The 24,803-nt window shown below is 38.3% G+C and overlaps 1 protein-coding gene across 15 annotated transcripts in view; it reads right to left on the bottom strand.

Annotated features, from left to right (window-relative positions):
* Positions 1 to 24,803, bottom strand: part of ptprma (protein tyrosine phosphatase receptor type Ma) — a 204,258-nt gene that overhangs the window by 11,413 nt on the left and 168,042 nt on the right. For 5 of the 15 annotated variants that reach the window (XM_046846535.1, XM_046846537.1, XM_046846543.1 and 2 more), the window contains 8 exons: positions 23,111 to 23,304; positions 16,690 to 16,777; positions 15,755 to 15,831; positions 10,840 to 10,876; positions 7,677 to 7,774; positions 3,899 to 4,015; positions 3,333 to 3,487; positions 2,999 to 3,134 (listed from right to left, as the gene is read on the bottom strand). In XM_046846535.1, the coding sequence (XP_046702491.1) occupies positions 2,999 to 3,134; positions 3,333 to 3,487; positions 3,899 to 4,015; positions 7,677 to 7,774; positions 10,840 to 10,876; positions 15,755 to 15,831; positions 16,690 to 16,777; positions 23,111 to 23,304 (902 nt within the window). Of the gene's footprint in view, positions 1 to 2,998; positions 3,135 to 3,332; positions 3,488 to 3,898; positions 4,016 to 7,676; positions 7,775 to 10,839; positions 10,877 to 15,754; positions 15,832 to 16,689; positions 16,778 to 21,344; positions 21,354 to 23,110; positions 23,305 to 24,468; positions 24,481 to 24,803 lie in introns of all 15 variants that reach the window. The other 10 variants (XM_046846529.1, XM_046846532.1, XM_046846536.1 and 7 more) reach the window with 3 other exon arrangements.

The raw sequence follows: 24,803 nt of genomic DNA, 5'->3' as shown, positions 1-24,803 counted from the left end.
TTAATAATATTTAATAAATTAGTTACTTATGTCCTGGGTAACCCAGCCATTAGGTTTGCACAAGCCTCTTAGTTCCGGGCCCAAGCCCGGATAAATGGGGAGGGTTGTGTTAGGAAGGGCATCTAGTGTAAAACATGTGCCTAATCAAATATGCGGATCACGAAGGCCTGGGGTTACCAATGACCACCACAGGTATTGTTAGCCAACAGAGTTGGTACTTCAAATGTTGGTACTATGACTGGTAAAGAGAAAGTTAGAAATGTTGTGTGTTCAGGAGACCAAGTGGAAAGGGAGTAAGGCCAGGAACATTGGAGGTAGGTTTGAACTGTTCTACCACGATGTGGATGGAAAGAGAAATGGTGTAGTTATGCACAGTAAGAGTGTATTGGGGGTGAAGAAAGTTTGTGATAGGTAATGAACATGAAGCTGGAAGTTGAAGGGGTGATGATAAATGTCATCTGTGCTTATGCTCCACAAGTGGGTTGCGAGATGGAGGAGAAAGAAACATTCTGGAGTGAGTTAGATGAAGTGGTAGAAGGTGTACCTAGTAAGGAAAGATTAGTGATTCTGGCAGACTTTAACGGGCATGTAGGTGAAGGAAACAGAGGTGATGGTAGGTATGACCTAAAGGAGAGGAACGTGGAAGGGCAGATGGTGGTAGATTTTGCTAAAAGGATGGAAGTGACAGAGGTAAATACTTATTTTAGGAAGAATAGGGTGACGTATAAGAGTGGAGGAAGGTGCACACAGGTGGACTATGTTCTATGTAGGAGATGCAACCTGATGGAGATTGGAGACTGTAAGGTGTTGGCAGGGGACAGTGTAGTTAGATAGCATCGGATGGTGGTCTGTAGGATGGCATCGGAAGTGAAGAAAAAGAGGTGGAGAGTGAGGACTGAAAGAAGAATAAGATGGTGGAAACTGGAGGAAGACTGTAGTTTGAGGTTCAGAGAAGAGGTCAGACAGGGGCTCGGCGGTGGTGAAGATGTGCTGGATGATTGGGCAACTATTGCAGAGGTGATAAGGAAGACAGCAAGGAAGGTACTTGGTGTGACATCTGGAAAGAGAAAGGAAGACAAAGAGACGTGGTGGTGGAAGTGCAGATAAGCATAAGGAGAAAGAGGTTGGCAAAACAGAATTGGGATCGACAAAGAGATGAGAAAAGTAGGCAGAAGTACAAGGAGATGCGGCGGCAGGTAAAGAGAGATGTAGCAAAAGCCAGGGAAAAGGCATATAAGGAGCTGTATGAGAAGTTGGACACTAAGGAAGGAGAAAAGGATTTGTACCGATTGGCCAGGCAGAGAGATCGAGCTGGAAGGATGTGCTGCAAGTTAGAGTAATAAAAGATGCAGATGGAAGTGTGTTGACTAGTGAGGAGTATTTTAAGCAACTGAATAATGAGAAAAATTAGAGAGAAAGAAGGCTGGATAATGTGGATATGGTGAAGCTGATTGGATAAGTAAGGAGGAAGTCAGAGCAGTGATTAAGAGGACGAAGATTGGAAAGTCGGTTGGACAAGATTACATACCAGTAGAAGTGTGGAGATGTTTAGGAAAGATGGCAGTGGAGTTTTTAACCAGACTGTTTAAGATTTTGGAAGGTGAGAGGATGCCTGAGGAATGTAGGAGTTTGCTGGTATTGGTTTTTAAGAATAAGGGAAATGTGCAGACCTGCAGTATCTACAGGGGAAATAAGTTGATCAGTCACACCATGAAGTTTTGGAAAAGAGTAGTGGAAGCCAGGCTGAGAGAAGAGGTGACCATCTGTGAGCAACAGTATGGTTTAATGCAGAGAAAGAGCACTAAGAAAAGTAAAGAAAAGAGTGCAGGCAGGGTGGAGTGGGTGGAGAAGAGTGGCAGGAGTGATTTGTGATAGAAGAGTGAAAGGGAAAGTTTATAGGACTGTGGTGAGACCTGCGATGTTGTATGGTTTAGAGACAGTGGCGTTGAGTAAAAGACAGGAGGTGGAGCTGAAGGTAGCAGAGCTGAAGATGTTGAGGTTTTCATTGGGAGTGACGACAATGGACAGGATTAGAAATGAGTTTTTAAGAGGGACAGCGCATGTAGGACATTTTGGGGACAAAGTGAAAGAGCCCCAATTGCGATGTATTGGACATGTGCAGAGAAGGGACATGGGGTATATCGGTAGGAGAATGCTGAGGATGGAGCCCACAGGAAGAAATAAAAAGAGGAAGGCAAAGGTAAAGGTTTATGGATGTGGTGAGGGAAGACATGCAGGTAGTTGGTTTGAACGAGGCAGATGTAGAGGACAGGGGGGTATGGAAACGGATGATCCACTTTGGCGACCCCTAATAGGAGCAGCTGATAGAAGAAGAAGAAGTTACTTATGTCCTGGGTGTTGAAACACTCGGGCAAAAGGCAATTTGTCCCTAATTTGTTGAATATAAACTGGTACATATGTGCAACAAATCACTCTAGTAGTTTTGAAACTACTTTGTATTTGCTTTTACCCATCTGCTTCCATTTGCAAAGCTAATTAAAAACTAAGTTTTATATGCTGTCATGAAATTAATCTGCTTTCATTATTTTATTGCTCTAAGCTAGATCAATATACCAACAGCTACAAGCTACAAGTTTTCAGGCTCTGTTTTTAGCTGTGTCATGAAGGGCAATGAAAGACACAGAATGACAAAATGTCATTGCAGTACTGATTACATAAGCAAACATATATATGTAAAGATGATCTTTGGGAATCAGTCGGCAGCTGGGCAAGAAAGTGAAAAAGCTAGATACATAGCAAACACATGACTATGTGTAGCTCTGTCCAGGACAACATGTGAAAGTGGTTAAAATCAGATTTTCACTAAAAAATAAATAAATATTATAGGTTCTGTGGAAGTTCACAGTGTTGCAATTTCAAGAGATGGGTGTTTCTGGGTAAGTTCTGAGAAAGTATACATTTCTGTGTGTGTGTGTGTGTGTGTGTGTGTGTGTGTGTGTGTGTGTGTGTGTGTGTGTGTGTCATCTGGCTTTAGTACCTCTGTCTGGACCATGTTGACCCTGCGTGAGCGCAGCTCTCGCACACAGTTATAGATGTCCACCACACCCTCACGCTCAGCCATGTCCAACATGATGTCAATGACGATAAAGCAGCCTGTACGACCAGCACCAGCACTGCAAAGCAGAGTGAGGATGTGTGTGTGTGAGAAAACCATTAAACAATGAAAGACAAATGAATCATACAGAATATAGAGCGCACATAGGAAACTGTCAGGAGCAAAACAAAGTCATAGATGTCTGTTCATATCTACTGACTAAATGCATTCATAAGAGCCACACAGCTACAGAATGGCTGCATTGTTATCCTCACACCTGCAGTGGACCACCATTGGGCCGGCATTAGCTGGACTCTTGGATTTGACTCTGCGGATGAAGCCCAGCAAGCCTGTAGCATGGTATGGTACTCCGTGGTCTGGCCAGCCAGTGAAATGGAACTGCCTGATCTCCCTGATCTCATGAGCTCCTCGCTGCAGTGAACAAACAATCAAACACACATAAACACAGCAAAAGTGTTTTAGAGTGAGGTCTGTTGGCCGACACCAACTCCTTTTCAAATTCCCACAAGTATCATCTCTAAGTATCTGTGGTGTTTGTGTGTGTGTCTTAAGGTTTGTTCATTTGTGGGAGGATGAGAAGGAGTACAATACAGCTAGAGGAAAGAAGACCAATGATTCACCCTCTCACACACATGCACACTGTCAAACACCTACACACGCCCTCTGGTATTTAGCAAAAAGAAGGGGTTTAATGCTAAGTTAGACAGTTGTAACAACAACAAAATGCTTGTTTCTCTTTATAGTGTATATCAGTATTCATAGAAAAATTTTTTAACAAGGCTTTTAATTTAAACATTTCCAAGTCAAACTACTAGCCTTTACCTTTTCCACAGCAAAGGTTCGAATGACATATTCTGAAAGCAGCTGTGTCTCGATCAGTGTCACTTTCATGTCCCGATAGATCTCTGTGTCATCTGGCCAGTACTTGCAACACTTTACCTGAAAGACACCAACACACACATGCACAAAAACAGGCAAATGCAAGTTAGTAATTCTTCATTAACCAGCTTCCAGTCGCTGCCAAATTACTCAGTGATCTAATAATTTCAGCGAAGAGAATGTGGTGAAGAGAACTACATATTTCAGAGCTCATATGCATTTTTTGTATATCAGTAAACAGTTGACATCCTCAGCAATGATGAAACTATATTAAATGGACATTCGGTGCCAGCCAGATGAGGATGGGTTCCCTTTTGTCTCCTCTCAGGGTTTCTACCTCATATCATCCCAAGGAATTTTCTTTTGCCATTTCCATTGCACACAGGCTTGTTCATTGGGGATAAACTTACAAGTTACCATAACCGATTAAATTCTGTAAAACTGATCTGGGAGATTTTCCATTGTTAAAAGGATTATACAAATTAAACTGAATTGAATTAATTTGAATAATAAATTCACGTAATGATTTGTAAATATTTTTCACACAGAGTTTTCTGGAAGGTAAACCATGGAATACAAAAAAGGCTTTATTTCCTTTCATAAGCCAAATGCTACCATCTTGAGTGCCCCAGATACATGGGAAGCTCTGGGCCTGATGATCCCCTGACTAATTACCCCCAGTGGCTTGCTCTTGAACTTTGGTCCACACACAACAGGACCCGAACAAAACTGCTATAATCAGGCCAGGCTTCTTTACTCTAAGAAAAACAAAGAGCACATTTTTATACCACAGTACATGGTCTGTATTATAGCCTTGATGTTGTGATGATCAATACCATTTTGCCCTGAATGCTTTCAGGAGCCATGGGACCGATTCCCTTGCTTTTGTTCCGTTTGATCATTTACTGCCCTCTTTTCTCATTCACTCACATTATGCTACACTTCCCTTTCTTTTTTATTTGCTTCTGACACCATTATCATTTTTTTGCCCCTCCATCTTCTTTACTACATTTTCCTGCTTTATGGCCTGATTAAGGCTGGGCTAATTGCTGAAATAATTATGGTTTAATGGGTGTTTGGAAACAGCCGTAGTCATGCTAGCTCTGCCTGATGGATCTTGTCAGAGAAAAACCGGTAGTGAGATGCAATCTGCATTCTCTAACTGTCAAAATGAGATTATGGATGCAATCTAAATGAGGAAGCATTATTTAGGCAATAATTCATCCTCATTTATTTTGCCAAATAATTCAGAAAACATTTGGGCTTGTCCACATCTGTCATACATACCAAAAGTTAATACTTTATATAAATTCACTTTGATTTCAACAAATTTATCATTCCATTTGCACGTTAATAACTTATTAATAAGTTACATTTGATGCTCTGCTAAACCAGCCCAGAATCATTTTGTTGTTGTCAGATATTCAAAGGGAGTTTTAGAAATCCCATTAGTTTCAAGCCACGGATTTCCACTGGGAATGTTAGGGATTAGGCCTCTGCTTGCCATGGGCATCCTAAAGCACAATGATATCACTGTGTTTTAGTCCCACAGTGGATTGTAGCTCCTTTAGCAGCCATGAGATATGCTAACGTAGACAAATCAGGCATGAACATAAGGAAACCAATATCCTGGATTAAAGCACTATGTATACAACTAATGCTTTGACTGATTAGATTCTGTGGCTAACTCTGAAGGATAAACCTTTGCTAACAATCCACAAATTACCTGATGTAAGTATGCTAATGCTGACACTCCCATTGCTAATAATCCTCAGATTTAATCAGCAATCTGTATTGAACGCAGTCTAAAACAAGGTTTAATGTGGTAGGGAAACAAACATGAACAGAGCAAATGAAAAAAACCTAAACTTAGGCAGTATGTGCAAATATACTACAAGACTTGATTATGATCAGAATGTTTTAAGGTTGAAAACGGTGTTTTTTCTTCTGAAATATTATAATTTACAACACAAAACATGGCTATAAAATGGTAAACAAAGTGTTCAATAATGATCACACAGTATTCTATATCTGGCACAGTTTACACTCCTCATAAATTGCTCCTTAACACTAACACAACACTTATTTCCAGTAGATTAACCGTATAAGTCGTAATGAGCTTTAGAGAAGTCTAAACAGCATTATGTATGTGTACATACTGTGCATGGATATGTATTGGTACATGTAAATGTTTGTTGGTCAAGATAAGGCTCATTAAAGAGGTTAATAAAAATGATTGCTTCTCTCTAAGGTTGCATGAGGTGTTTGTGCTTTTGAAGGAGTGGAAAGAAACTGTCCAGCTGAGAAGCAGCTTGGTGTGAATATGGAGGACACAGAGAGGGCCGAGTCCAAATCCCAGAGTTCATCAGCAATGAGACACAGCAGATGGTGGCAATGATGAAAAGGGAGGGCCGTGATTCGCTGCTGCTGAGACGGATGACTACTCAGTTAGGCTTGATAAAGAATGCAAGTCTACTGGGATATTAGGCACTGTACTTTAAACAACAGAAGCAAGGGACCAGATGTGAATCCAGTGAGGAGTGACTGAAAATTTGAGTAATGCACTCAGGTTTTAACTACGGCAGAGTGTGAACATTGTTGAGTCCCTTGCAATTTTAAACAGTATATACAGGTGGAAGGTTTGACTGTAAAAGACTGTAGAAAGAACATTACTCATAATCTTACATTCCAGTGCTCATGTTAGTTCTCACTCTCCAGTGTTCTGTATTGTTTAAAGACTATAGTTACACTGTTGATGTCACTCAAATGAGGATGGGTTCCCCTTTTGAGTCTGGTTCCTCTCAAGGTTTCTTCCTCCTAACATCTAAGAGAGTTTTTCCTTGTTACAGTTTGCTTGCTCATCAGGGATAGATACACATCGTTCACCTTAACTGTTAAAATTCTGTAAAGCTGCTTTGAGACAATGTCCGTTGTGAAAAGTGCTATAGTGGAGGCCACTCTGTGCAGCTGGGGACGGTTTCTCATCAACGACTTGGGTGGTTCCATGAAATTCCGGAGTAAGAACGGGCATTTTTGAGGATGGATTGGACTGTAGTTAATGTCAACAGTCTGCTACATCGACTCAGGACTACTTTTCGCTTCTGATCATCATCACTGTACCCCGCAACATCGTATATCTGCTATAAATGGACATTCGGTGCAACCCAGATGAGGATGGGTTCCCTCTTGAGTCTGGATCCTCTCAAGGTTTCTTCCTTACGCCATCTCGGGGAGTTTTTCCTTGCCACAGTCGACACCGGCTTGCTCATCAGGGACAAACTTACTTATAAAGAACATATTTACTTTTAATCACCACATTATCTGTGTAAAGCTGCTTTGAGACAATGTTGATTGTTAAAAGCGCTATACAAATAATAATTAATTAATTGAATTGAATATAGAAATAAACTTGACTTGACATGACTTTGCCTCTATACTGGGTAGATAATGCACATGGATACTTATACTTGTTATAAATAAACTCAAACACACACTGAATAGTTGCTGTTGGATCACAAATACTTGTAAAAATAAGCATTCTTAATTTTTTTGTTTTCACAGATTTTGCCCAAAACTGGCTAAAATACTGATCAGGATTAAATAACAAATATTCACAAATATTCAAATTTTGTATACAGTTTGTAATTTTACAGCTTTTACGCATGAGAAGATGGCCACAGGAAATACAGTATAAAACAATGGAATTTACTAATTAACTTACCCTGCCAACTTCCACCAGGTTAGTCACCATGACGATGGTAGCCGTATTCTCTTGCCACACCATTCTCCAGAAGTCGTAGACTGTTTCTTGCATGGGTCCTGACACAGAGAAGATGAGACAAAAAAACGAGTTGTGAATAATTATATAACACACTGATAATGGTTATATAAATAAAGAAATGATTTCTGTGTACACATGGGGCGAACTACAGCACATATTTCAGAGCAAGAGGCTTTTAAAGGAACATTATGTGTATCAGCACCTAGAAACATGCAAAATGATTGCTTACAGGCTTGTGTATCTACATCTCCATTAAGCTCCAAAACACCTTAATAGACCAACATTCAGCAATGAGGACGTAGTGCAAGGAATTAAAATCACACAGTTAATTAATTCTAATTAGCATTGTTTTTAATCAACAGACGCATTACGAAATGACTTCTGACGAGCTAATTAGCTCATGCAAATCTGTGTGCGTTTTCCCCACTGCCGATGCTTTACCTCCAAACCAAAGTAAATTACATCCACCAGAAAAAATTAGGGAAAAGAGATTTGACATATTCAATCCACAAATAACATCGGCATTACCAAACCCTTGGCTTGCCCTGAAAGTATCCAAAATTACTACTTGTATTAGAGAGCGTTTCTCATTACTGGTCTTGTCTAATGTTGTTTATTACAAGTTCTTACTGCAAGAGGTCATGCTTATTCTTGCTTTTACTTCTTAATTGCAGAATATATTAAACATTATGGCGTACAGTGTTTAATAGTTTTTATATCGCTCATTCCAGTGTGCTGCATGTGTAATTTCTGTACGCTTACAAAGTAGAGGTCGACCGATTAATCGGTTTTGCTGAATGAATCTGTACCGATAATTGATTGCAGGAACTATCAGTTATCAGTTGTTTTTGCAAAATTGCGTGCTGCACAGAGAGAGCACGGTGCATGTCATATTTATAATTTATAATTTATTATGTATATAATTATATTCTTTAATTGATATATTTAGATTGATTTCATTTAGCACATTTTTATGACTCAGTAATGTTTTTTATTTTTGTAATGAAGTTCAGTACTTTTTTAATAGACTGTTATGATTGTTTTTTATCCAGTATCCATTTTAATCGATTGATTAATCGGTTATCGGCAAATATGATCCAATCTAGCAATTGGTATTTTTAAAAACCGCTATCGGTCGACCTCTATAACAAATGACACCAGAAGATAGTGATACTGCAAACACACACTGAAAGAGTCTGACTCCTGGAAAGTAGTGGATACAGTAGATGCGGGTCTGGATTTCCAGCCAGTAACAGCAGGTACAGACTAAAAAATGCTGCTGTAATTTGCAGATACACTAAAAAAGTCCTGTTCACCTATAAGTGAATTCAAGCCCACCCAATTAGACTGGGAAAGTTCCTCTAGCATACAGGAAGAGAAGCACTAAAGCAGTAAGTGTGATGGCCTGTCAGACAGCTGCTCTGTCGCCACAGGAGGAATGTCTCGCATGGAGCGTCCCAGTGAGTTTCTCTCACAAGACTTCAGAGACTGTATGCAAAAATATCTCCCATTTTTATAAAGGAATTTCATACCGTCGGATTAAACTGTAGAGAAAACATTATAAGAACATTATAAAAACTGTATGTCACCATGTAAGTGACTGGCTCACATCAGGCAGTTAAGCTCTGTAACTGGATTGTGAAAAACACAATCTCACCATTGGTCTGTACATTGAAATCTGCTGACTGTTCAATGCTTGGTCAGAATAGATTTTCCATTAAAGCAGGCCTGACATTAGCTTTCATTACATCTATACATTATACATTATTTACATTTACATTTCATGTTCTATAATCACAACCTACATAGAAACTGCATGGTGGAACTAAATACGCTCCTGAGTGAACTCAGATTTTAACTATGTTCCACATGTAAAAATGACTGCATTTGGTATTTATCTGTACAGAAACATCTCGAGACACTATTTACAGATTCTATACTCAATTATCTACTCAATAAGGCCTTTATTGATTATAACAGCTATGATACAGTCAAATGGTCTCAGTGATTGCAAGTAAAAAAATAGATAAAATGAAAGAAATAATGGACACAGTTAAGCTTCGTTTGAGTGAACGTATGGTTGGGAAAGAGGGAGGATGTGCTGTCAAGCTTCAAAAAGCCTGTTGAAAATGTCTCTTTGATCTCAAAAACTTCTGAGCTTTTTAACTTTTTCCCACCATAAAGAAAGCCTTTCTTTTGAAATCTGCCCACATTGAATACAGAGTATCATCAGTTGCTAGATCTTCACTTAATTCACAGTGCATGCTTTATTAATTCTGTTTTGCACGCGTTTGCATTTCCAATTACATCTTTTTTACTTCTATAATACAATTACTTATACATAAGACCTCTTATTATAAATGCTGCTTGTCATATACAAAAGCTGATACAGATGCAACGCCACACTTTGCTGGTGGGGGAACCTGGAAATGAAGTCGGGAGAAAGCGTCGAAGGGTTGAGGAAAAGCAGAGAGAGAACTTAAGAGGCCATTTAGACATGGAGCCGTCTCTGAGGACAGGCCAGGCAACGCTCCAATAAACAAGTAATTATGCAACTCCCAATGCCACTATACCAGCTTGTGAGTCTATTAGGAGAAGTGATTGCGTTCAGCGCTGTTTCTCGTCACTACAGCACCTCCACAAGCCACCAGCATGTGGGAAAAACATGGCATCCAAGAAGCTCACAACAATTAACTATCAATCAAACGCTACCTCCAGGGGCTTCTCGGAGAACGGGCACTGACCGCCAGATTAACTGAGCAACAGAGTGCGCAAGTATGTACGGACTAATCCATTTATTTATTACTCACATCCTTTAACAGCCATCCCACTCCGCCGCCTCTGCCAACACTAAGGCTGATTAATTGTTCCAAGACGCTGCTTCAGCACAAGATGGCTCAATAAGTCTGAGTGTCTCTATGTGAGTGTGTATGAATATATGGTTAAGTGTAAGATGGAACCATCCAAGAACTATACTACACATCTGAGGGTTGTTTAGACAGCATAAGAAAAGAAAAGAAAAGAAAAGAAAAGAAAAGAAAAGAAAAGAAAAGAAAAGAAAAGAAAAGAAAAGAAAAAAAGACAAAAGAGCTTGTATTGTTACCTTGGGTAGCTATGTAGTGATTTGGTCGATGGTATCCCTGTAAAGTAAAAAAAGAGATAATTATTATTACAAATTACAAATAAAAAAATATTTATTAGTTATAAAAAATTATTACATATAAAATAATAATAAAAAAAATAATAAAGACTGCCATTAAAGTTCTTTCTAATTCTCTGCAATGCACTGAGGAAAGAGGCGAAACAGAATTATAACTTAAACTACTATTGGAAAATATAGAATGGTATTTGAGATAGCACTTATTCTTCACTAAAACAATAGTTTTTTGTTAAATTTATTAGAATAGTTTTAAATATACAATTACCATCTTAAATGAATGACATATTCTAATATGAGAAAACACACATACATACACGCATTTCCACCCTAATGTTTTTTTTTATATAAATTGTTATATTATATTATGGAATAGGCTCATTCTCTGTGGGATCAAGCTAATAACCTCATTTTATTTGTCAAGCATAAACTGTCCCAGCACAGGCTCAGTGTGCAAAAACTAAGCATTAAGAGGAAAAAGCTTTGGTTTTGGCTTGTTCAAGACAACCGTTAGTGCCTCTAACTTATTCTTGTACACTTATCTGCATCATATTTAACGCAGTTCATCTGTAATTAAAGTTCAGAGCTGGAATAAAAGGCTTGACAGAGGAAAGGAGACATGCCCTTGTTCTTCATCAGGGTACTCTGCCTTTTTTTTTTTTTAATAACTTCTTTATTTTTGTGCATGCTGCAATGAAATATGTTTATACCAACCCTGCACTTTGTCTAGTCTGAATGGACATGTGCTGAGGCCGTATCAAGTGGCTTAAATTGGTTGAGTGGTTACTATTAAAATACATATAGAATTTTAATAGTAACATATTTACCATTATTCATTGTCCAATGAAATACCCAAACTTTTAATTAAATGACTTAATTTTCTACTTTCCATTTCGATGTCTACTCAGCTTTCCTCTAATTGAAACATCCAGTCTAATGCTTTTGTACAGGCAAGTGCACTAGATTGGTGAAGCAGTTACTACGAGTCTGTAAATTACTTTAAGCCTACAATTGTCTTACAGTTTATATTTATCATCTACATTTCAACTTTTCATTTTTGAGCTACAAGTGCCTGATCAGAGTGACCTAAATGATCAAAAAATCCAGTTCCAAAGTAATTTAGATTTTGAACACATTTTTAGTTGATACACATAGATTACATTAACATCATCATTAGTCTTATTATAAATGATATAACTTTAATCCATTACCTAGTTTAACCAACTAAATCAATACATGGTGCTTGACATTTATTTAGAACATTTTAATGTATTGTGATACATTCAATGTAAGGTTTCTTATCTGACAGAAAATACTAAAGATATATGGGACAGCATATATAAAGTTAGTAAATTTAATCCTAAAAACCTTGTTTTAATAACATTTTCATGATATAAATGTCGAGGACATCTTATAAAGCAACTTTCATTGGTACCATTCCCGAGTTGACAAGCAGCACCCCTCCATCTCCCAAATAGCAATTGAACCCTAGTCCTTGAATAGACAGAGGTGGTCCGTCCGGAGCAGTGGTGGCTGAGTGGTTAATGCTCTGGAGGTCTAATATTTATTGGGCCCTTGAGCTAGTCCCTTATACCTCTCTGCTCCAGGGGTGCTCTATCATGGTAGACCCTGCCATCTGATTCCAGTCTTCTTACTTTACTTTAAAAAAGGCCTTAAAATAATTGCAACCCATTACAACGTTACAATTGTTTACAATACTCCACTTACACAGTACTGACAAGCTCTAAAAGGAACAATAAAAATGATTGTATATTGTTTAACTAGCCTGAAAAGTCTTGTCTTTATTGTAAGTAGGTTGAGAGGACAATCAGATGACCCAGGTGCCTTACACATTCCCTAACAATGTACTCTAAAAAGAACCTAAACCAAGATATATTCATCTGGAAATAAAGCTTACTGCATACCAGGTATGTGTATGCACAAATACCACACTCTGTTTAACTGGGCCCTTTATCCTTTATCTGCAGTAAGTCTATACGGCTTTGTGTCATGCATTAACTAAACTGCACACTGTTAGCATGTCTGAAATGACACAGTAAATGCTATAAAGCATGAAGGAAATTATTTTTAGATTTGGAATACAGCATACACGCAAGATTAAACCTCCTTCACATAGCACTCCTTTGGGCATGTACAATATAATGATGATGTCTGACAACGAGACATGCTTTCACTAATCGCCCTTTGAGATGCTAAGTGTCCTGACCGTATCGTGGCGCGTGCTAAAAGCTGGCCAGGTAAATAATTCAGTGTGTGAAGAGCTTGCTCCTTTTGCTTCAAGCATCCATGGATCTGTTTGCAGGCAAGCGTAAAGTGTCCTAATGACAAGTGAATAGGCATGCTAAAGAGGGAAAATAGAGATGGAAGAGAGATTGGGAGAAGGCGATGAGTATGTGTAGGGGCTGCTAGGGCATGTTGATCCAAAGTGGGTGGCTGACAGGAGGTGAAAATAACATTTAGTTTGTCCACAGCTTCAGCTGGAAGTGTAAACATTAGAAAGAAATGTTTCAGGGGATTGGGTGATAACCCAACACACCGACAGACAAGCACAGACAGGTGACAATGAATATTCTTTTTATCTTTTGACTCCTATGACAAAAAAAAGGCATTGATCGACAATAGTTCAGTAAACATTCAAAGTCACTCCAGGTTGCTGTGCTTCTCCAATGAGGTCAGAAGCTGAGCTCAGCCCTAAGCAGCAGTGAAACTACAGCAAGCCTCTATTATTCAAAACAACTTCCTTTGAAGTGCAACCACTTTGCTCTTTCAGTGAAATTATAAAAAAAAAAAAAAAAAAAAGCCCAATGGATAGAGCAAAGAGAGTGAAGACAATGGACTGTGCTTCTCTACATGTAACTTCATTAGACAGTGTGACCCGACTGAGGTTCTTTATATTAAAGCAGGAAAAAAAATAAAAAATGATATACTGGGATGTTAGACATGTTTAGCCATCCCTTTGTGCCTAAATGTCAATACCATGACTGTTTCTTAAATAAAAGATAACTGCCTTAATGCTCTTTTGCCTATGTTGGCAAAGTAACAGTTGTCTTATAAGACAGCACAAGGTAAACACACGTGGACAAAATTGTTGGTACCCTTCGGTCAATGAAAGAAAAACTCACAATTGTCACAGAAAAAAACTTTAATCTGACAAAAGTAATAATTAATAAAAATTCTATGAATGTTAACCAATGAAAGTCAGACATTGCTTTTCAACCATGCTTCAACAGAATTATTTAAAAAAATTAACTCATGGAACAGGCCTGGACAAAAATGATGGTACCCCTAACTTAATATTTTGTTGCACAACCTTTTGAGGTAATCACTGCAATCAGACGATTCCTGTAACTGTCAATGAGACTTTTGCAATTCTCAGCAGGTATTTTGGCCAACTCCTCATGAGCAAACTGCTCCAGTTGTTTCCGGTTTGAAGGGTGTCTTTTCCAGACGGCATGTTTCAGCTCCTTCCAAAGATGCGCAATAGGATTGAAGCCAGGGCTCATAGAAGGCCCTTTTAGAATAGTCCAATGTTTTCCTCTTAGCCATTCTTGAGTGTTCAGTCACAGTGACTACCTGGAGCCCTATATATAGGCCCATTGACTGATTACAAGATTGTAGACACCTGTGATGATAATTAGTGGACACACCTTGAATTAACATAATTAACAATTATTTTCAATCTTTTCTATGGGCACCATCATTTTTGTCCAAGCCTGTTCCATGAGTTTATTTTTTAATAATTCTGTTGAAGCATGGTTGAAAAGCAATGTCTGACTTTCATTGGTTAACATTCATAGAATTTTTATTTATTATTACTTTTGTCAGATTAAAGTTTTTTCTGTGACCATTGTGAGTTTTTCTTTCATTGACCGAAGGGTACCAACAATTTTGTCCATGTGTGTAAAAGGTATGTTACTGATCTACATTAACCTTAACCTGAGAAATGTGAAAAAGTATTGTTGGAGAACATTGAACAAATATTAACAAACTAATATAAAAACATAACAAACAAACTATACTAAACAAACTATTTCTTCCAAAAAAGCAAAGTCTTAAGCCGAAAACAGTTACAGATCATTTTGTTTTCTGAGTAAATTTTTACATGCTGGATGGCACACGAGTAATAGCTATAAGCATGCATGTATGCTTGATGCAAGTACCTGAGAAGACATCTTTCTATGCAAACATTAAAAGCCTTCGGGCTATAGCTGGTCTTTAACCTTCGCTTGTAGCATTTCTATTTCAACACAAGTCTAGAATGCTAAACGTCATTTTTGGAAAATGGTCCCACTTTTGCAAATTTGCATGAATCAATCTGATGAAGGTTAAAGTTTAAGTTAAGAATTAGTATTTTAATTTATATAAAATCTAACAATCAACCATAAATAAACCAAATCCCCCCCATTAAATCAAATTAGTATACAAGTCTCTTGGGCTCAGATTACATTTTCAAGTTGAAAAATCACTATTCTCAGGTTTAAGAACTACAGAAATTAGAATATTATACATCCTATTCATATTAATTGGATACACGATACTCCTTCCACATCAGATAGTGAGAAACATATACTTGCTTTGTGTCAACCAGATTAAATTACTATTCTCTTAATTGGCCTAGATAAGAGCTCAAGTAATAATAGGCTTATGTATGGGCTTGAAAAGCCAGGCTAAATCTGTTAGCACTGTGTGGATTATTGATGTAGTGGTACGTGTATAGAAGGGTTGAGAATGTAAACCTTAACCATTTCCATTAGATTATAGAGAACCACATCTACATACGACCCCATTGACCAGAAACATTGACCTCTGTGTGCAAGCACTGGCAAGTGTCCATACTTACATCGATGTAATTTGCATTAATATAATCCGAGCTCTGCTCTCCCTCTATAGCCTGCAGTCTGACACGAGAGTGATCATCTACAAAAAAAGAAGAAGGAAACAAGGTGAGACATTTAATAATAACATTACCACTTAAAATAAATGAATGTGAAAGAAAGTTTGACACAGAAGGGTAGTATGTGTATTTATAACTCTAGCAGAAAACATTATAAATGTTATATTAGTGCTAAAGAGCTAGAGATGAATTTTATAATATGAAATGTTTGTTTCAGGTTATAATGATAATAATGATTTTACAATATGTACAGTGACATTGTCAATGTACATCAACAGATAATAACAGTTAACATTGTGAAATAAGCATCTGTGGCTCTGTCAGTCACTAATATGACTAACTAAGACTAGTTCATGTATAGCAGCTTTTCCCTCCTATTCATACAGGAGATACTAAATTGTTGTGAAAGATTTCCACTATGCAACTCTGCCAGTCCTTTGGGAGTGCTCTCTCTATCAGGTCTAACATGGCCTAGGGCTCATGCTCGCCTGGGATTGGCTGGTGCCTCATTATCCAGAAACAGGAAGTGTGTGGAGCCAAACTGAGCGAGCTGTTTCCTCTCAGAGGGAGAAACGGTTTATAATGAGTTCGCTAGAAGTAGAAAAGGTGACTGATTATGAACTCCGGTGGAAAAAAATAGACTGTTGCAGCAAAGGCCTCATCTTAAACAGCATTCTGATCATTTTTTCTTTTTATATGGATGTATATGTGCAAAACAGGCACACACATAGCAGTTTGAATGAGAATCTTCACTATAAGGTAAAAAGATGGGAACGTTATCAAAAAAGTAATTACACATAACAGGAAGTCTAGTGAGCTACGCTCTGTGTCACACAGATGCATGCTGATAGTGAGACCAAATTAAGATTATCATCACATACATGCGATGATGTTTCCATAACGGTTCTTCATCCTGTTCTCATCTTTCTTTGCAGAATCCCAGGGTGCAGACTGCCCTTCGAAGAAACTCTGTTAAGAGAAATCAAAACAGGCAGAGACAAGCGTTAAGAAGCAAGAGCACAGAAGGCACAAAAAAAGGTCAAAGGTTACCATCTTAAATGATGGCTGAGTTGGACTTCAAACAGAACCAGTAGAAAAGAAGACAGTTGCACTAACTACATTCACATCATTATTTGACATCAAGGGACAGGAGCAAGGAACCCCAGGAGTAATGTCAGAACTAAAGGCTATTAGAGGTGCTTCGGCTCAGAGTTTTGTGGCTGAGACAAAACAAACTCACTGCCTGTCTCTCTAGCACCACTAAAAGGGCTCGAATGGTAGAAATTAAAGCCAGAAAAAATGCAGTCAGCGGTGGATAAAAAGCTGACACTCTTCTGAACAGTAACTGATGATGAAATATGAATGCAGTGTGGGGAATCTACTCATTCAAAACTTCTCAGCCACACAATTAAAGCTAATTATGAAGACAAACTTCAAAAGCAGATCTAGTTTGTTAACGTTGGTGGGTGGGTATTGGAGTGCTCATGGTCGCAGGCATGTCTGCTCATAGTAGCTTCTTAATGCTGCCAGCTGCCTGCTTCCCTCTGGATAAAGTGCGTATCTGAGGTATAAATAGAGTATAATGATGCATTATTATCCACGAACGGCCGCACAGACAATTGATATGATTGCTGGTGATTGCAAATGACTACTGCTCTTTCTGTTAGGGAAGCTGAACATCCTTTGGCTATGAATGCGATGATGACACTGGATGTGTCTGAAGAACAAAGTGCCTTGATCAGCCTCAGCGTGGTTAATGACACCGGCAGAGTGATGATTCCCGCTTTTCTGCTGAAGTTCCCCACAGAGAAAGCAGAAGGCAGGAGGGAGCACCTGGGGATTGGAGGCATGCTGTAGTCCTGTCTCCTGCTGACTGGGTGCACTCACAACCTTTTAACCATTTAACTGACTTGTGTTGGGATTGTTTTAAGTAAAAGTAAACCATTTGCTGGTTTTGGATCCTAGCCATTACTCAAGACTTAAAATGCACAGATCATTTTTCAATACGAGGTAATACAAATTCTGTCATATTACAGTTTGCACAGTCCTTAATATGCAAACAGTCTCAGATACAGGCAAACCTTCCTCCTGGATAAAAAGAATGACATATCACATGACCTTTCTGCTGACCAGGCAGGGCCTTGAGATAGGTCAAAGCAGTCTGACCGTCTCAGGGAGAGACACTTTGAAGGGCAGTCATATTTAATGCAGATTGCTTTCCTTTCCAACGCATCCATTGAAGGTTAGTTAATACATATTGACAACAATGTGAAGACTTGGCTTCTCTCTCCTGTTTCTCTCTCTCTCTCTATCTCTCTCTTGATCTGTCTCTACCCAGACTCAGTTTAAATTTCAAAAGCAATGCTGGTTTGTTATTCATCGCAGCTTTGTGTCTTTGGAGACAGCTGTCCTTTCATGTCGGGTGAGTGACAGCCAGCCGTGGCATCTCTGAGCCTGTGGAGGGCGGGGGAGTGACGAACACCTTTAGATGCTTGGTGTGTTTGGCAGGCGGTAATGAGATGCAGAGTCCAACAGTGGGACTGCAGTAGGGGAGAATAATGAGAGCACAGACGAACTAGTTCAGACACGTGTCGAACTTCTGACTGTGCCATGTCAGCTGGAAAAAAAAAAGCCAGCGGAGATATTCATATATTCAAAACTGAATAAGCAGTCGCCTTAAAGACTGTTTATAAAGTACAAATTCTGTCAAACTAATAGTGAAATAGACTTTTTTATGATTGCACAATGCTTTAACCGGCATGCAAAAAAATAAAATAAATCCTAAATTTGAATAGAAAACATTCAGAGCAAAATGGAGGGATAAACTCAGTAGTGCTTGACTGAAATTTTAGAGTATAATGATTTCCAGACTTTGCTGCACGTAAAAAAATATTTTAAATATATATCTATGGAGCAGAATCATTAAGATCCAGTGCAGCATTGCAGCAGATGGAGACAGAATAAAAAGCAAAATAGCTGAGAGGGCGCTCCAGGCTGCAGCTGTCCCTCTAGGCCTCTGAATACTATTGGTTGCGCGTTATCATCTCAGTCAATGAGCTAAAACCTAATTGGTGGGCTAAAAATAATGAGTCCAAACATGTATACGGTTGTGTGCACGTTCAAAAAGTCACTCAGGTGATTTTTCACAGTGGATTACTCCAGGAAAAATCAGATGGCTGCATCAAGGGACCACATCAAACTCGGAGCACAAACAATAATTACAGATTCATCACTGCCATGCCTCGAAGCAACTTTTCAATAGATAATAATACTCAGGTTCTTGCTCACATTTGACAAGCACCCTTGTTGTGTCTCACAACTTTGTGTGTTTTGTCTCACTGCCTAGGAGGATTAAGAGGGAGGGTGGTTATTAAAAATCAGTCACCTGTTTCAGACAAAGCATTGTAATCTGCACCTGTACCGATGGCAAAACACAAAGTCTTTGGAGTTTTTGAAGGGTATCATGTCAAAGCAAACAAAAAACTAAATAATAATATGACAGTAAAAATGCATCACGGCTCCTGATGAAAGAAAATATCTCCAGTAGGTGAATATGATTTGCTAAGTAGGACATGTTCCTGGATCATCAAATCCCTGCTACTAACATTAATGTGCACCTCCTTTTCCTTCCACTTTAAAGTAAGTTAAACATCTTAATAAGAAGGAAATTGAACAACGTCCTTTAGCAAAGTCCTTGATTCCTTAAAGCTAATAAAGCCACACCTGTTCCTCATCTGTTCATTTAATTAAATAAGAACTCTAACCCTATGTTCACAGTAGTCTGTGCCTTGTCTCTTGTGGGCAATATTTTATATACCTATATTTACACTCATAAATAGCTTTTAATATGGGCATCTTCAAATGCCATAAATGTAAACACTTCGACCAATAGAAATAATAAAAGAAGATATGAACTACAGTTAAAGTAGGGAAATTGGAGAAACATTAAACCATGCATTCCATATGATTGGACATAGAAATGATTTAATCCAGTCATATGAATATGTTTCTTCACTGAGTCATAACAAATTTGCCAAGAATTGAGAAAAACTCAGTTGAGAGATCACTCTTGCCACACAGTCATTCTACTTCTAGCTTCTGCTGCTAAAATCATAGTTCTGTCTCACACAGAGACTTAATGGCCACCTGTCAGTTTGTAGATTTTTGTAGAGAATTGTAGAGTTAGTACTTTGTATTGCGGCTATCTGAACCGCATAGCTGAGAGTAGCTATGTTTGCAACAATACCTACACAGGAACACTACTAACTGCTATGCCAGTGTTTCAATATTTACTACAAATACATTAGTTTTGCTGTGAAAACGTTTATACAATGAAATGGGGATAAAACATTTGAAAGAGCATTTGAGGGAATTTTAGCTGAACACACACACACATGAATCCTAAAACATGTCCTTCTTGAAGAAATCATGTCCATCATCAGCACACATAATGATTTTGCTTAGACAGTTGCTCCTGAGTAAACAAGATTAGCTGAGCACAAAGTTGATCATATAATATCAAAATAATTAATCTGATGTTAACCAAGACACATACCTGATTCCTGGTTTGGCAAATGTTAGCTGGCTACACTAAATTGTCCAAAGTTATGAATGCGTGTGTGAATGTGTTTGTAAAATATGCAATGCAATGGACTGACTGGTGTGCGACCAAATCCTGACCAGGATGGAGCCGTTTCTGAAGACCAATAGATACTTGTTGGACAGCCTAATGGGAAATATGTTTCTAAGATTTAACTACACAAAATAATTATCCATGTATCTGGACAACAAGCTTGAGAATACTTAGCAATGTTAGGTAGCTGACTGGATTATCTAATGTAGACAACTATGATTTGTTTTAAATGTAATATTCATGCTAAGCAGTGTGTCAACCTGAAAAAATAAAATAAATAATAATAATTTAGAAGCCAGTGATATTATATGATCAAGTTTGTGGGTAGATTATCAAATTGAACTTAAACCATTTGACCATTTTCCATTCAACACAGTAAGTGACATTCGCACAGGAGAACATTCTGAACTCTATCCACAGCCTCCTGCATGCTGGTATGACATGGTTAACATATACAGCCGTTAGCATGTATGGATGCAGTGCAACTTCATAGCAAAGCATGGTGTCACATGTTGTCCAGAAACAAACTGGCAATGGTGTGCATTAGCATGAATGGCAGAAAGGTCCATAAGAAAGGCTGTTAGTCAGATTTATATTCGAATTGATTATATCTTTCTTAAAATATAATCAAAAAGGTTTGACCTCCAATTAATTTGAAAGAGTTGTGAGTTAAGTCATTAAAAAAAAATGATAAAGATACTAATTAACTGCATTGAATTTACATACATGAGATAGACACTGCACATGTACATGGTGAATTGTCACACATCCTCTACAGCCACAATATAGGACCTATATGACAAGCTATTGGACAGTTTTAAGCTGGCAGCTTCTGGCAAGTCATAGTGCAAACTAGCAAGCAGCTATAACAACTTATAATCACATCCAAAAACGTCTGCTTACCTCATTTAGCTTCCCAATGTTAATGTATGGAATAACAAGAAGCATGGATCAGGGAAAAGATAAGTTCAAGAGTTTAGTGCTCAGTTTTAGACCTCATCAGCTCTAACGTATATTTAGCTAAGACAAGTGAGTCAAGACAGCAAGCGAAAGCACACTACAATGACGTTGTGTTTTTTCCAGCTTAATGGGCATTCAAAATGAAAGAGAAAAAGAAAACATTTATACCAAGCACTTTCACGTGGAAGGAGGAAAGGGGGAAGTGAATGCATCTAAAAAAAAACCTGTATTTTTAACCTGCATAGCATTGCTACTAAATACATTTACTCTAAAAATCTTTATTCATAATGAATCGAGCCCTCAGGGTAGCCTGGAATGAGGGCTGAATGAGGGTATTTAAGATGAAAAATGTATTTCATTCTGGTCTTATTTAACAATGAAGTGGCAGGTGGAGGAGGAGAGCATGAAACGTGGGTTGGTGGAAAGAACACACTAAAGGTGAATCAGGTATCATTTGATATCGAAAGTGGAAGATGAAATGGACAGAGTGCGTGCACACAAATGGATGAGACAGTGGATGATGAGAGTGTGTGTTGAAAGAGCCGTTTGTTTAATGTCTGTGAGTTGTGGGCTCAAACTCAGGCGCTTGGCACCGCTGACATCTCTCAGCTGTCTTAGCTGTTAACAAACAGTCTCAGTCACTGAATTCCCCAAGTGTATCTGCCAGCAAGTGTGAACAGGGGACTTTCAGATTTACAAGCTAATTTTTCCACCAAGATAATTTGGGGTTGCTAGGTGCTTAAACAGATTCCTGTCTTTGGGCCTTAAAGAGCTAAGCATGGTGCTATGGAGTCAACAAACTGCAGGAGCATGAATATGGAGCTGTAGGAGTGGAGTGATGACACAGGCACTAAGTGCAAGGACATAAAATCTGTGCTTTTTGCATATTCACAGTTCACGAAACGTCCATTAGAGAGATAAAAAAAACACATTTATGAACTCCATGCACAACAAGCAATTATGAGTCACATAGTAAGAAGAAAAATAAATAAAAAAGGGAGGAAAAGGGAGGGAAAGAAAGAAAGAAAAGAATGAATGAAAGAAAGAAAGAAAGAAAGAAAGAAAGACAGAAAAAAGAATGAATGAAGGACAGAAAGAAGGACAGAAAGACAGAAAGGAAGAAAGAAAGAAAGAAAGAAAGAAAGAAAGAAAGAAAGAAAAAGAATGAATGAAGGACAGAAAGAAGGACAGAAAGAAAGAAAGAAAGAAAGAAAGAAAGAAGAAAGAAAGAAAGAAAGAAAGAAAGAAAGAAAGAAAAAGAATGAATGAATGAAAGAAAGAAAGAAAGAAAGAAAGAACAGAAGAAAGAAAGAAGGACAGAAAGAAAGAAAGAAAGAAAGAAAGAAAGAAAGAAAGAAAGAACAGAAAGACAGAGAGAAAGAAAGAAAGAAAGAAAGAAAGAAAGAAAGAAAGAAAGAAAGAAAGAACAGAAAGACAGAGAGAAAGAAGGACAGAAAGAAAGAAAGAAAGAAAGAAAGAAAGAAAGAAAGAAAGAAAGAAAGAAGGACAGAAAGAAAGAAAGAAAGAAAGAAAGAAGGACAGAAGGACAGAAAGAAAGAAAGAAAGAAAGAAAGAAAGAAGGACAGAAAGACAGAAAGAAAGAAAGAAAGAAAGAAAGAAAGAAAGAAAGAAAGAAAGAAAGACAGAAAGAAAGAAAGAACAGAAAGAAAGAAAGAAGGACAGAAAGAAGGATAAAGGTGGTATCTCACCTCATACTCCTCCTTGAATCCATAGCCCTCAGCACATTTCATCTGGGTGATGTGCTGAAGCAGATCTGCCACTCGGATGGCCGGGTGGAGCTGCCCTGTCTGGTAGGGAACATCCACTGCCTCCCTTTTCTTAAAGGAATGAGTGTGGGACTGAACCAGACTGCTGGTCTCACTTGTCATCGTGTGGTTCTCATCTGCAGGAGGTCAGAAAAACAGGGAGGCCAGAGGGAACTGGTCAGGCCTGAAGTAACATGCACAGTTCTTCACAAATTTCCGACAGCCCATCAGAGAAATGGATGAATATAGGATTTTACGATCGAGTTACAACATGAGATCAACATGAGGAAATGAGCATTAGTATCACAGTAGGTACAGTACTGTGCAAAAGTCTCAGGCACATGTAAAGAAATTCTGAAAAGATGCCCTCGAAATGAAACACTGCTAGATATAAATACTGAGTATAAAGAATAACTATAATAACTAACAATGACTATTGAGAAAAAAACAAAACCAAGTTGATATTTGGTGCGTCCAAACTTTTGCATTTATGAATACAACTTCTCACTGAGGTTCACTAGTTTTGTAAAGATAATGTTTTTTCCTACATCTTGGAGATACTGATCCTGACAAAAAACTGTGACTATCACACTTGCTGCCTCTAGATGGTCTATTAGATAATATTTTTCTTAGCTAGCATCTTCATGGCAAATGATTGCTTGAAGGACATTGAAAAAAATTGAGTAACACTTAACATCAAAACGTGGCTGTTCAAGAATATTGCACAATACTGTATGTGTAAAGCTAACAATACAACATAAACATAGAGCAGATTAAAAGTGAAATGCTGATTAGATTACCTGACTAGTCATTTCTAACAGCACAGTGTTACAATAAACTCCTGTTCTGATACGCTACCTGACAGCTCAGTTCTCACAAACTTGCTATGCAGAATTAGATCAATGGCAAAATGGCTGCACAGATGGTGAAAATGGCGAATATCTGTGGTTCTCCATGACACATGATATAAAACAGGGTGGGTGACCTTAGCAGTTACAATGACGATGTCAATGTCAGATGGAACACCTTCACAACAAAGTGACTGGGGTGTGGGAGTGAAACCAAAGAGTAGAATAATAGGGTGCAGGTGGGAGGGGGGGAATGTCACATCGTCCACGTATGCATGAAGAGGACGCCCACGGGTGACGGCCATGCTAACTAAATGGCTGCACAGGTGGACAGGGGAGGGCGAGATGCTACGCAAGGCCATGCGAGGCAACACAGTTTGGGGGAGAAGGTCCCTTCGGCATGACCCACATACATCTCCACCCCCAAAAACACAGGGCAGACTGGCAACTTACCATTAATTGGCACTTTTTAAGAGGATACATAAGAGGTTAAATGTGAAGAAAAAAAGGAGAAGAGAAAGGAAACAGGGTATAAGCAACAAGATAGTTGAAACAAGAGCACCTAGACATATTTTACTCTTGTCCACAAAAGGAGCCTATTCTGAATTTCTGGCTGGGATGACCTACCGTTTAAAATACAGTAACAACAATTAAGTGTTGTCTTACTGTAAAACAAGAACTACTTGGCCAAATTAATGAGTAAAATTCATACTGTATACTGTCCTCTTCTAGCATAGTGGATTTGTGCCAAATGTCTGATTTGATGACACATTGTGAGTATACTTTGT

Source organism: Silurus meridionalis, chromosome 4 (genome assembly GCF_014805685.1).
Source record: "Silurus meridionalis isolate SWU-2019-XX chromosome 4, ASM1480568v1, whole genome shotgun sequence".
In the NCBI taxonomy this organism is placed as follows: Eukaryota; Metazoa; Chordata; class Actinopteri; order Siluriformes; family Siluridae; genus Silurus; species Silurus meridionalis.
Note: the sequence above shows the minus strand (reverse complement) of the source record. Positions and strands in the feature narration are given on the sequence as shown.